The following is a 13,772-nucleotide window of genomic DNA, read 5'->3' on the forward strand; positions in this document are numbered from 1 at the left end:
TTGTTTGCCTAAGAATACAACACACCAGACATGGACACTTTCACATCTCGAGTTATATCTTTTACAGACGTTTGAAGGCTGATAATGCATTCTGCCCTCTCCTCAATCTGAAACACATTTTTTTTTCCTCTTCCCAAGCTAAAACCAGGATTCATCTGTAAAAAGGATAGTCTTCCGCTATACAGAGTCCTGTATAAGTATTAATTATGGTTCCTGCAGAAAATGCTGCTTACTGTTACACAACATACACATGTGGCCACCCTTTGCTTATGTGCCACCTCTTCTAAGCCTTCAGCACACTGTACTCAATGATATAACCCTAATGATGACATCAGCCATTAATCATTGTTACGTGTCATAACTGTTGGTAAAGTTGCTGAGCTTTCACATAAACCAGATCTGGGTTGCTATTGCTGTCTGCAAGATGATTTTTATTTGTAAGTTTAGGTTGACAACTAGTTACTCATGCTGGCTTGTAATGCAACAGTGACATTTGGTCATGAAATAAACACATAAGAAGTTAACCTGTGAACTTTCACCCCAGCTTTACACTATCGAACTAAAGATTAGGATTTTCATCCATTACGCAGATGGAGATTCTTGTATTTTTCCTATTTGCCACAGTTCGACATGTACCAAAGTGTTCATCAGGACAGGTGAAGAACGTCACAACCTTTTATTGGAAATTTCTGCCACAGCCCATGAACTACATTTAAGATCTTTGATAGCACTTTTAGTAGGACCTACCTCCATTTCACCAATGGTCCTCTTATTGCAGGCCCTGTGGTAAACAGTGTCACAATAACATGTTTCGAAGCTTTTAAACTCTCACAACAGCAATCTCCATATTACCCTCAAACACGGAGGAAAGAAAATTAGTCCCATCAACATAAGGTTGCTGGAGATGGAGCACACACTCTGGCCGTTTCAAGGACAGGAAAGGAAATCAGCAGTGCCTTTTCCAAGGAATCATTCTGCTATTTGCCTAAAGCAATTTAGAGAAATCAAGGAAAACCTAATTTTGGATGGCCAGATGCAGATTTGAACCATTGTCCTCCCAAAAGTGAGTCCAGTGTACTGACCTTTGCATCACCTCACTTAGTCTTTCAAACTGGAGGTTACATTTTGTTGTCTCCTTTCCACTCGTCAAATATGGGGTTCCTAGGAAACCTGCTGTCTCGGATCGCTAGACAACAATTCAAGCAAATTGTATTAATGGAGTTTGTTACAAAAGGAAATGATTACAATACTTAACTTTGTGAAATACAGATGTGTCACAGGCAAAAAGTGACAGACAAAATAGAAATCCCTTCAGTATGCTGCATAGTAGAAGCAAAATGATTAGTCTCGATGTTATGCTTGAATTGACTGCTGTAGAACTCATAGAATTGACTAGTCTTTAACTGGGCCGTTGCCAGGTGGCGTGGTATTTATGTCCTCTTCATGTTAAGGCTGCTGCTGTCAGGTTGTCATCCTAGAGAGGGGCTGGTCCATGTGCAGTTGGCTGATGTGTTCTTCACAGCCCTCTCTTCTCTAGCATTCCCAAACGGTATGCCGGCACTTGACTTTACCCTGGAACACATTTAAGTTTAAATGACACAAGGAGACCATAGTGCCATTGGTTAGAATGCAGTACTTTTGTGACAATACAATGCGTTTTCTACGTTTTTGTACTTCTCTGTGATTTACATGGAACCTGCATGTAATACTGTCAAGTTAATGGCATTATATATCATGTGTACAGTTGACTATTTCACTCTCAGCAGTTATTTACTGAACATTAGATAGAGACACGAAGCAATGTTTCCTCTGGACCGTTGAAAATTCTTGGGGCACCTTCTCAGTGATGTTTATGACATAATCCCCAGTTCTTATATTATGGAATGGATGGTTGTCAAGCTTGCTTAACACCACATGATCTTGGGCCAAAATTAAGCTTAAAGTACCAGTATTTGTCAAATTAGTGATCGCTACCAAAAGTATTCTGCAAGGTGTCTATGTTACTTCTACCACAATAGACTGGTGGAGAATTTATAACTCTTTTTGTGCTCTAAAACATCTTTTTGGCTTCCACATTGCTGCTTATGTTGCTGATTTTATGTTTTCTGCAAATATTGATTGGAGTTTAAGAGCAAACATCTTCACATATGTTATGACTTCTTGCTATAGATTTAAGAAACCTGATAACCTACTTTTGGTGTCGCCAATCTAATTCACCCCTGATACACCATCAATATGAGCTGTTTCTTTTCCCATTGGATTAGGATCATTGTTAGATCACAGGTACTTCTATGATGTAATCAAAGCAAGCAGGCCTCATTTCTTGACAAAAATCTCACAAGAGGGGCTGGAATCTGACTTTATCAGTAATGTGGCAAGAAGAAACTCAATTAAGATATGAAAGGTCTCCTTCAGTGAAGATGGACTATATACCCACTTTTGGAATGATAAGTTGTTAATGTTACACAAGTCACTGTAATGAGAGTGAAAACAAAACTACTTATTGTAATGAGGCACCCTTTTACCATTACTCTGATAAATTTTTATTTTTGAAGAAAGTGTGCCATCCAAATAAATATATTTAATATCTCAAACACTTTTTTGGAACATGATTAGGAATGTATCACTAGGTTTAGGGATAAATTAATTTTTCTCTCAAATGGTTTCAAGTTGGCTATTTGCTCAACTGTATGATCACAAAATCTTAATCCACCACAAAATTTAATACATGCAACCCAACTGCATATATACTTTCAACAAAGGCATTCGTCTATGAAGTAGGAGTTGTATGTAGTAATAATTTCACTTTTGTAAAACTTTCATCCTTGAGATATTTAAACAAATGAATAATTCAAAGGTATGTCAGAGATGGGAAAAAGCTATCTAGTGTGACCCCTTGCAATTTTCATGGTATAATGCATCAAAAAATTCGTCGAGGACTTGTCCATATGCAATGCGGATTTTCTGTGTTTACCTTTCGGTACTAGTTTTAATAGCAAAAAAAAAAACCATGGGCTACGCTACAGATCAGTCTTGTGATTATAACCAAGATTTCAGTGCTGTAAGGAAGTAGAGGGGGAAAGTGAGCGGCTCCATGGCACACTATCCCATTGACGAACAGCCAAATATACTAAGGAATCGGGCTGTTTAATTGTCCTCGAGGGCAAATATTTATTCCAAAAATATATTTCAGTCACCAACGAATCAAACATAAATAGAACAGTCTTTGTAGTATGTAAAAGAATGCAGCGAGAACATCCCTTGTAAGTTATAACCGACATTCGAGCAAACGCTGTCACAATTCCACAGCTACGCTTGCGCTTGAGAAATTCAGAATATGGATATTTGATTATTTGGGCAGTTTCATCCGATTTATCGCCACTCATTTTTCGATAGGCTTGTATCGATTACTTCCTCGTCGACCATAAACTTCCGCCGTCTTCAACCGCTTGTCAAGTCAATACGGTGAAATTGCCGGGTTGATGGTTCAGCTGTTTTAGTATTGAGAGAGAATTTTTGACGTATAGTGGCGTATCTAGAACGCTCGTGTGTTTATCTCTGTGTGAGGATGAAACGCTTGAAATTATAGATCTTATTACATGTAATTCAGCGTCTGATTTCACATAATGTTGAAAGTGTTTAATTTCACAGTAGCAGCTTACGACGAGTCTTCTGTTTTCTTATGACCGGGAACTGAAAGTGTGCAGAAATGAAATCTGCCTTAATTCTATATTTCATGTTGCAACTTCGAACGAAGAGGAGTGGTGGTTATTGGGGGTCGTGCTGCAGTATATAAGCTGCGATCGGCGCAAGAGCCCCACCAGTTACACTAAGTTGCCGGTGAGTGAAGGGACAGTTCGAGATGTCCTTCGAACAAAATTCCCTGGTAATCCCCATCACGATTGACGAGGATCATCTCATCGATGGAGCATTCTCCGTGCTGCAACATATTCGTTCATCATGGAGCAGAGACAAAATAAAGTTCAAGGTACTTACACTATTGCTGTTTTTATTCAAAGTTCCTTTCATAGCATAATTTATACATTTTCGTCGCTTTTTTTCGGAGTCATATAAGATCTTGTTTCGTTCTCAATCGCATATTTAATTTCATCTGATCCATTATGAGTCACGGAATTGGAGTTACATACTCTTGGTGTTTGAAATTGTCGACGCCTGTTGCGGGCATGTCGCTCCTGCCGAGCTTCCGAACTCACAAACTGTACAATGCTATACGAAGACATTTGAAATTTTGTTTAATCCGTTAAATACAACTTCGCAATCGCATTCTATCACTATTTACACGGCCATGGGCCACTCTAGTATTTGAATTTTGCAGTATTGTTGTGTGCATGACTGAAACGAGCCACTGGGTTACTGAAACAAATACTAGAAGGCACGTCATGGCCGTAAGTGCTCGTTAATCATATTTTTGTCTGTTCTGACTTAGCATTTTATACCTGAAAATAACGTTGTTTTCACTGCCATTTCCAAATGCAAACTGCTGGATTATCAGAAGCCCCTCTAGATTTCAGTTGTAGAAACCTATTATTTAGGCTGTGTGAACTATGTCCGAACTGCTGCAGGTACCTCTAAAAATTAAAGTTTTCTACTGCATGTTGTTTTGTTGTTGTTGTTGTCTTCAGTCCAAAGACTGGTTTGCTGCAGCTCACCATGCTACTTTATCCTGTGCAATCCTCATCATCTCTGAGTAAGTAGTGCAACCACCATCCATCTGAATCTGCCTAGCGTATTCACCTCTTGGTTTCGTTTTGTTTTTTACCCTCCACGCTTGCCTCCAATACTAAACTGGTGATCCCTCGTATGATACACAATTTTACTGATTACTTCTTGAGAATTAATATTCTGATAGTAGGACTTATAGTTAGGCCGTAACTACATTTCCAGTGGCCACTACGAAGAGATTATGCTTTCTTTTTCACGGGAAACCGTGGATTTGTAAGTCAGTGGTAAGAAAGTCAAAATTGTGTTAATGTCAAATTGCATCCTCCTGTAGTTGTCGGTGTGACGTGTGTGACAGTCAAGAGGCCAGGAGACACTATCTCGATAGTTTCACACCTATTATAGTAGCAGCACTACAGTATCAACCAATCTTCCAGTAATAGATCCGTTTATTATCTAAAAACTAAAGCAGCTACTCTGGGCTGCACGAACACTTATTATCGGCCTTCAAATACTGAAGTGTAGATTCTAAATCTCACTCTCACTCACTACATCAACGTACAGCGGAAATACTGAAGCGATAGTATACGTCCTCATTAGTTGTTGCTTGGGAAATGATAAAAGTTCTGTGATACGCCGAAGAAAAATAGGTTACTTTATTGAACATGGATATTTTCTCGATCACTAAAATTGGCGGTGAACGACCTAGCAAAACATCCCACATTTCAAGGTTTTTTTTTAATAGTTGGTACCTAGTCCCCCGAAGTATGGGCTTTATTCATTCAGGGATCATTCTGCAATCATGTGGAGTGTGATCGTAATATAATGAAAATAAGTAGCTCAAGGAATGTGCAGTACATAAACAATCGGGTAGGTAGTTGGCTGTGGCCATGCAGTTTGTTAGAAGCATCGTAAGTTTTTTAACTAAAGCTCTCGTCCTGCTTTCCTTTCATATGATTACGGGCGACAGCTATAAAAGCGAATGTTACTTTCACTTTATATGGAGTGGGGAAGATGAGCACGAAACACTTAAGAGGTTTAATCATACGACATATTTGTCTCAGAATATTCGTATAGTATTCACCAGTTAGTTTTGTTACGAGGTGATCAGATGACACCGGGTAACACTAAACATTGATTTTTGTGCAGGTCATCTAGTTTGCACCTACTGCTTGTGTAATTGCTATTTAGTTTCTGGCGTCAATTGGAACAAATCTAAGCACAAAATTCGGTGGATTCTTTCTCAAAGAACTCTGAAAATTGAGAAATTGGCGTGTGTATGGTTTTGGCCAGCATTTATCAAATCCGGGCCAGTCTGCAGTAAAACTTTCTCAATGTTAACTCTTGAACTAAAACATTCCGATATTCCTATCGCGTTAGATATTTCTCATTCGGTGCCCCATCATTCGAATTGGTAACCGTTCAAATTGAAAGAGCTAGTGTAGTTAATGCAGCGTACGCACCGCTGCGATGTTTATTCTGAAGCGTTTAGTGTACTGTTTTTCATTTTTACGCGGATTCCACATTGTTAGGCATCTCATAAGCTTAGACGTTTTGCTGATCCCCCTGCCCCTAGGTGAAGACAGCAGTCTCCTATTAGAGGTGAATTGGATTCAGATCACCACCCGACCATCTACATTCGGGTTTTCCATCGAAATTGCTTCAAGCCGAATGCCTGGATGTATGCTGCAAGACACACACTACACTTTTTCCCCATTCATCTCCAGTAACCTCAGTGTAGACTGAACGCTACTTTCTTGCTTTCCATTATGTGCAGTAATGTTTTTATAGCTCTACTGAAGTTGGATTGCTTTACACTGCAATAGTTAGTAAGATTGGTTTGATTGATAATCGCTTGGTATAACAAGAAGCGAGGCTGTGTTGCTAGATTCACATCCCTGAGACTTTTGTGTTAGGATATTCTGTGAAATCCTTAAATCGCTTCAAACTAATGCCACTATGGCTCGTTCAGTAAGGTGACGAAAGAATTGCCCGACAGCGAAACGTATTCTGAGTAAAGACAAAATTTTTGGTATCAATATACAATCGAGAGTCCGGCTACGATACATCCGAAAATGACATAAATCGTTTTACCAGGAAGCCTACGTATTTTTTTAATTTGTAGAAAATAATTTACTATCGTAGACTACAGGAGATTGTAAATGTTCTTCGTTCTTACTCCGCAAGCCAACTAGCGGTGTTATGGAGGGTACTCCGTGTAGGGCAGTGGTGTCCACTCTCTTGTGTATCATTCGCTAATTGTGTGCAGAATAGACAGTGAGTCTACTGACGACCACGAAATTTCTTTAGTTCATATGTCATTACGTGAGATCCCGGTTACGGTGTGTGACGCTGAGTTGGGTCAGGATCTGTGTGAAGAAACCCGTAGTAAATACCTCCACCTCCCCCACTCCTCTCACCGCCCCTCCCGCTCCCCTCCTCTCCCCCCTCTCTCCACCTAATCTCCCCCCTCTCTCCACCTAATCTCCCCCCTCTCTCCACCTAATCTCCCCCCTCTCTCCACCTAATCTCCCCCCTCTCTCCACCTAATCTCCCCCCTCTCTCCACCTAATCTCCCCCCTCTCTCCACCTAATCTCCCCCCTCTCTCCACCTAATCTCCCCCCTCTCTCCACCTAATCTCCCCCCTCTCTCCACCTAATCTCCCCCCTCTCTCCACCTAATCTCCCCCCTCTCTCCACCTAATCTCCCCCCTCTCTCCACCTAATCTCCCCCCTCTCTCCACCTAATCTCCCCCCTCTCTCCACCTAATCTCCCCCCTCTCTCCACCCAATCTCCCCCCTCTCTCCACCCAATCTCCCCCCTCTCTCCACCCAATCTCCCCACCCTCTCTCCCCACCCAATCTCCCCACCCAATCTCCCCACCCAATCTCCCCACCCAATCTCCCCACCCAATCTCCCCACCCAATCTCCCCACCCAATCTCCCCACCCAATCTCCCCACCCAATCTCCCCACCCAATCTCCCCACCCAATCTCCCCACCCAATCTCCCCACCCAATCTCCCCACCCAATCTCCCCACCCAATCTCCCCACCCAATCTCCCCACCCAATCTCCCCACCCAATCTCCCCACCCAATCTCCCCACCCAATCTCCCCACCCAATCTCCCCACCCAATCTCCCCACCCAATCTCCCCACCCAATCTCCCCACCCAATCTCCCCACCCAATCTCCCCACCCAATCTCCCCACCCAATCTCCCCACCCAATCTCCCCACCCAATCTCCCCACCCAATCTCCCCACCCAATCTCCCCACCCAATCTCCCCACCCAATCTCCCCACCCAATCTCCCCACCCAATCTCCCCACCCAATCTCCCCACCCAATCTCCCCACCCAATCTCCCCACCCAATCTCCCCACCCAATCTCCCCACCCAATCTCCCCACCCAATCTCCCCACCCAATCTCCCCACCCAATCTCCCCACCCAATCTCCCCACCCAATCTCCCCACCCAATCTCCCCACCCAATCTCCCCACCCAATCTCCCCACCCAATCTCCCCACCCAATCTCCCCACCCAATCTCCCCACCCAATCTCCCCACCCAATCTCCCCACCCAATCTCCCCACCCAATCTCCCCACCCAATCTCCCCACCCAATCTCCCCACCCAATCTCCCCACCCAATCTCCCCACCCAATCTCCCACCCAATCTCCCCACCCAATCTCCCCACCCAATCTCCCCACCCAATCTCCCCACCCAATCTCCCCACCCAATCTCCCCACCCAATCTCCCCACCCAATCTCCCCACCTCTCTCTCTCTCGCCGCCCCCCTCTCTCTCTCTCTCTCTCGCCGCCCCCCCCTCTCTCTCTCTCTCTCTCGCCGCCCCCCCCCCTCTCTCTCTCTCTCTCTCGCCGCCCCCCCCCTCTCTCTCTCTCTCTCTCTCGCCGCCCCCCCCCTCTCTCTCTCTCTCTCTCTCGCCGCCCCCCCCCTCTCTCTCTCTCTCTCTCTCGCCGCCCCCCCCCCTCTCTCTCTCTCTCTCTCTCGCCGCCCCCCCCCCTCTCTCTCTCTCTCTCTCGCCGCCCCCCCCCCTCTCTCTCTCTCTCTCTCTCGCCGCCCCCCCCCTCTCTCTCTCTCTCTCTCTCTCGCCGCCCCCCCCTCTCTCTCTCTCTCTCTCTCGCCGCCCCCCCCCTCTCTCTCTCTCTCTCTCTCGCCGCCCCCCCCCTCTCTCTCTCTCTCTCTCTCGCCGCCCCCCCCTCTCTCTCTCTCTCTCTCTCGCCGCCCCCCCCTCTCTCTCTCTCTCTCGCCGCCCCCCCTCTCTCTCTCTCTCTCTCTCTCCCCCCCTCTCCCCCCACTCCTCTCACCCCCTCTCTCTCTCCCTCTCCCCCCCTCTCTCTCTATTCCCTCACCTCTTTTCAGGGACACACAAATGAAAAACTTGCAAGCAGTCAATGCTTCCATCTGATGAAGGACTCAGGCTAGTAATGGTATAATAAAATCATTTCAAGAACACTTGTGGCTGGTTTGCAGTGTTTCCTACTTTTTATTTATTTAGCGTATGGCTTACATGGATCAAATAACATTAAATCAAGTACAGATATCTAAGTCAGTGTTAATGACGACGACGTACAGTTACAAAACAAGCTACTATATACGTATTTATAATTTTACAGTTTAAAAACAAACAACTATATACATATTTAGCATTTATTATATCAACTGACTATTAGAACTATATTGTAATATCGAGGCCATTGATCCAATCCGGTGCTGTGTCTGCAGCTTGGAAGAAATCAGTTGCGTTTCCAGGATATGATCTTAGTGGGCAGGTGGTTGTAATGTGTCGGATAGTCTTGTGAGGTTCACCACAGTTGCAGGACGATTCTGAAAATCCCTATTTGCAAAGTGCATCCTGACAGACACCATGTGAAGCTCTAATTCTATTAAGTGTCTTCCGTATGTGGCGAGGCAGTGGCATTCCTGACATGATCTCAGTAGGGGAGATGGTGTGTGTGTGTGTGTGTGTGTGTGTGTGTGTGTGTGTGTGTGTGTGTGTGTGTGTGTGTGTGTAGGGGGGAGACTTACATAGTGGACTCCCAGTAGTACCTGCATTTGTGATTTGTATTGATATTTTCTGCTAGTAGTTCTGCAGTTAGGAGTGGAGGATACCTAGATTTAAGTCTTTTTCAGAGCTATACCAGGGAGGTCTTCGTGGAAAGGTAGACAGTGATTTGCTAATATATTTTTTTGTATTCTCTAAGGAAGTGTTCTTGTCTGCGAATGTGTGGGGGAGCAATATGACACAGGGCAGGAAGCCAGGGAACTGGAGTACTTCCTAAGCTACCACTGATTATTCTCATAGTTTCATTCAGCTTGATATCGACTTTGTGTTGCAACTATTTAGCCAAGCCGGGGAGCAGTATTCAGCAACGGAATACACCAGTCTAAGAGCTGAAGTTCCAAGTGTAGCTGCATCTGCACTCCTGCCGGATAATTTGTCGATTATGTTGCTCCTAGTATTAACGTCAGCTGCGGTGTTCTCAAAGTGCCTTTTATATGACAGTGTGATGCCCAGGTATTTCGGACATGGATTTTAGCGTAGGAGGTGGTTCTTAAAACATACTACTGGTTGCAAAATTTGCTTGTCCATTGTTGAGGTAGAAACTGGACAGTTCAGTTTTATTCATGTTTGGAGTAAGACTCCAGTCAGCGAAGTATTTGCCCACCACGGAGAGGTCCTCCGTGAGTATATTGCTGGCCTCTTCTGTGGGTTTACTGCAGGCAGCTAGTGCTAGGTCGTCAGCATAATCGTATTTCTTGGATCTTGTTTGAGGCAGATGAGAGATATACAGATTGAAAAAGAGTAGGTGAAAGCACCGATCCTTGCAGTAGGCCATAATTCAGTTTCCTTATTTTGCTCTTGCTTTCTCCATGACTATTTGAAAAGGCCGGTCACAAAGCATGTTATTTATTAAGGATACTATTCGGGTGCGCATGGTATTTTACCCAGAAGTTTTTAAAGAAGGCCCTCTCTCCAAACTGTATCATAGGCCACAGTTAAGACGACAAAAACAGCAGTGGTTTATAGTTGACGTTCAAATCTAGCTTCTATGTGCGTTGTGAGGTTTAATACTTGGTCAGCACAGCTGCGCTGTGGTCTAAAACCTGCCTGTTCCACTGGGACACTTTCCAATATTCCATGGCCTAATCTGTTTAGAAGCACCCTCTATAGTAATTTGTAGCATGCAATAAGAAGTGCAATAGGTCGGTACCTCTCTGGCAGGTTCTTCGGTTTATTTGGTTTTAGTACTGAGATAATTTTTGGCTCTTTTTAGATTTTGTGGGAGAAATCCTGTTAAGCTGTTTGACTAAAATTTAGCCAGCCACTTATTTGTATGTTTGCCACAGTTTTTGAGAAATTTTGGGTGTATACCACCAAACCCAGGTGCCTTGCCAGATTTGGTGTCATCTAATGCTCTTTTTATTTCTGTTACGGGGGAAGGTCTCGAGTATTCTGGATGAGCTCCTTTTGACCGGCGAAGAGTTTTTAGCTGTCTTTGGATACTTGTCGTGTGCTGTTTCATGCTGGGAGCCCTGGAGAGCGTTAAAATTCGTGCGGTCATTTTGTCGGCTGTTACCTCTGGTATTTCCCGGATGGGGTTATTAGTGCTACCTAGTTCCCTGAAGAGGCTCCAAGCTTTCCTGCTCGATCTTTTAAAATCTGTATTGCTTGTGGTTTCTTCCCATTTCTGACGTCGTTCCATGTTAATCGGTTGAGAAGCTCGTCTGCTACCTCAGGGTCTCCACTGTTCTGGAACTCCTGATACAGCTCCTAAGTTTCGCTGTTCCAACGAGGGATATATTCCTTAAGGAAGCCACGTGGTACAAATCTCTCTGCTGTGGAGATGACAGCTCTTGTAAATCGGTCGTAGTTAATACTTTATGGAGATATCTACCTGGCATCCCATCTAACTGTGCTGCTAGTTTGTCCCCATCTGCTTTCTTCAGGTTCCATCTGGGTCTGGGAGTGGATTTTCCTACAGTTGAGCGGAATGGGCAGTGTATTGAAAGGAGGATATAAGATGAACATCAACAGGAGTAAAACGAGGATAATGGAATGTAATCGAATTAAATCAGGTGATGCTGAGGGAATTACGAGATGAGACACTTAAAGTAGTAAAGGAGTTTTGCTATTTGGGGAGCAAAATAACTGATGATGGTCGAAGTAGAGAGGATATAAAATGTGGATTAGCTATGGCAAAGAAAGGGTTTCTGAAGAAGAGAAATTTGTTAACATCGAGTATAGATTTGTGTGTCCGGAAGTCTTTTCTGAAAGTATTTGTATGGAGTGTAACCTGTATGGAAGTGAAACATTGACGGTAAATAGTTTAGACAAGAAGAGAATAAAAGCTTTCGAAATGTGGTGCCACAGAAGAATGCTGGAGATTAGATGGGTAGATCATACAACTAACGAGGAGGTACTGAATAGAATTAGGGAGAAGAGGAATTTATGGCACAACTTGACTAGAGGAAGGGATCGGTTGATAAGACACTTTCTGAAGCATCAAGGGATCACCAATTTAGTACTGGAGGGAAGCGTGGAGGGTGAAAATGGTAGAGGGAGACAGAGATGAACACCCTAAGCAGATTCAGAAGGGTGTAGGTTGCAGTAGTTACTCGGGGATGAAGAGGTTTCTCTGCGGTAATCACACACGCTGACCACTTAGCTGTCCGCCTCCGGTACCTAAGTGATCAGCGCGGCAGACTGTCTGTCCTAAGGGCCCGGGTTCGATTCCCGGCAGGGTCGGAAATTTTCTGCGCTCAGGGACTGGGTGTTGTGTTGTCCTAATCATTATTATTTCATCCCCACCGACGCGCAAGTCGCCGCAGTGGCGTCAAATCGAAAGACTTGCACCAGGCGAGTGGTCTACCCGACGGGAGGCCCTCGTCACACGGCATTATTTATATTTACCACTTAGCTACAGAGGCGGGCTCTATATCTAATATTGCGTAGATGAGCCTTACTGTGTTTAATGTGGCAAAATTGAAGGGTTGCCACCTCCCCCACCCCCGCGATTCTTCTAAGAACCTAACTTTAATATGTAAAACAGCTTCAAACGTCTGATTCTTTTACAAATGAGTTAAATATTTGATGTTAAGCATGTAAGCGAGAAAAAGTTCGGAAAAGGTTTGAAATTGTGTGTGGAGTTTGATGGAAGTTGCTGAGATACTTTAGCGTAATGTTGTACCTCTTAATGAGTAGATTGTGACAGCATTTTAAATTTTTAAATGTTGGAAATCAATTTTTTATTGTCCGTGGAGGCAGTTCGACGGCAACCTGTTTCGGGTTCCGAGATAGTCGTTTAGTAATGTGCGCAGGTGTACAAGGTATGGAAAAGTAGTTCTTACAATGTTAACTACTTCAACAGGTAGCTCTTTTCATGGAGTTAAATTTGTAACAGATGTATTCCACATGCATTTTGTGTTGACGGAGTAAAAGTGTTGGAGTATGTCCTAAGTTGCATGTTCCAGAGGCAAAAAGTTGGAACACGTTAGCACTATTCGCTTGGGAATAATTAGCTACCCACATTTTATTGTGATTTCATTATTCAAATTAATACTTCCACTATGATTCTGGTAGCTTGCACTGCAAGCTATTATCCAGATAAGAAGCTTAAAGCTTCCGGCAATGATACACACAGACCGATCTGGCGCGGTCGTGAAACTGGATTAGTGTGGTGAGGACAGCGTTAGAAACATCCGTCCATATACGATACAGTTTTGCCGCGATTTCCCTAAATCGCCTAATCCCAAGATGGTTGCTTTGGTATAGCACGTCCAATTTCTGTCCTCGTATCTGTAGCGAAACGTGGGAAATGAAATACAACTAGTGAACAGATAGTGTCTTAGACAAATAAAATATGCCATAACGAAAAATTATTACTTTCATTGATGTGAAAACGTGCTATTAAAATATGATGCATACCTGTTTTATAACATGCAGTAATATAATGAAGCTATAGTGGCAGCGTCACAAAATGTACATAAAATCAGCTTACCATCGTCGCACGTATTTACGAGTAGAATATGGTTATAGTAGGCCTCAGTTCTCGCAGTCGTACCCTCTCTGAAGTA

At 43.7% G+C, this 13,772-nt stretch overlaps 1 protein-coding gene across 2 annotated transcripts in view; it reads left to right on the top strand.

Moving 5' to 3' along the window:
- Positions 1 to 3,450: 3,450 nt before the first annotated feature.
- The window catches only part of LOC126412594 (ethanolamine kinase 1), a 159,644-nt gene continuing 149,322 nt past the window's right edge, over positions 3,451 to 13,772 (top strand). Inside the window, exons 1-2 of one of the 2 annotated variants that reach the window (XM_050082258.1) lie at positions 3,456 to 3,562; positions 3,652 to 3,988. In XM_050082258.1, coding sequence (XP_049938215.1) covers positions 3,863 to 3,988 — 126 coding nt within the window. In that variant the 5' untranslated portion in view covers positions 3,456 to 3,562; positions 3,652 to 3,862. Of the gene's footprint in view, positions 3,989 to 13,772 lie in introns of both variants that reach the window. The other variant, XM_050082256.1, reaches the window with a different exon arrangement.

This window comes from Schistocerca serialis, chromosome 7, assembly GCF_023864345.2.
Source record: "Schistocerca serialis cubense isolate TAMUIC-IGC-003099 chromosome 7, iqSchSeri2.2, whole genome shotgun sequence".
NCBI classification, from domain to species: domain Eukaryota; kingdom Metazoa; phylum Arthropoda; class Insecta; order Orthoptera; family Acrididae; genus Schistocerca; species Schistocerca serialis.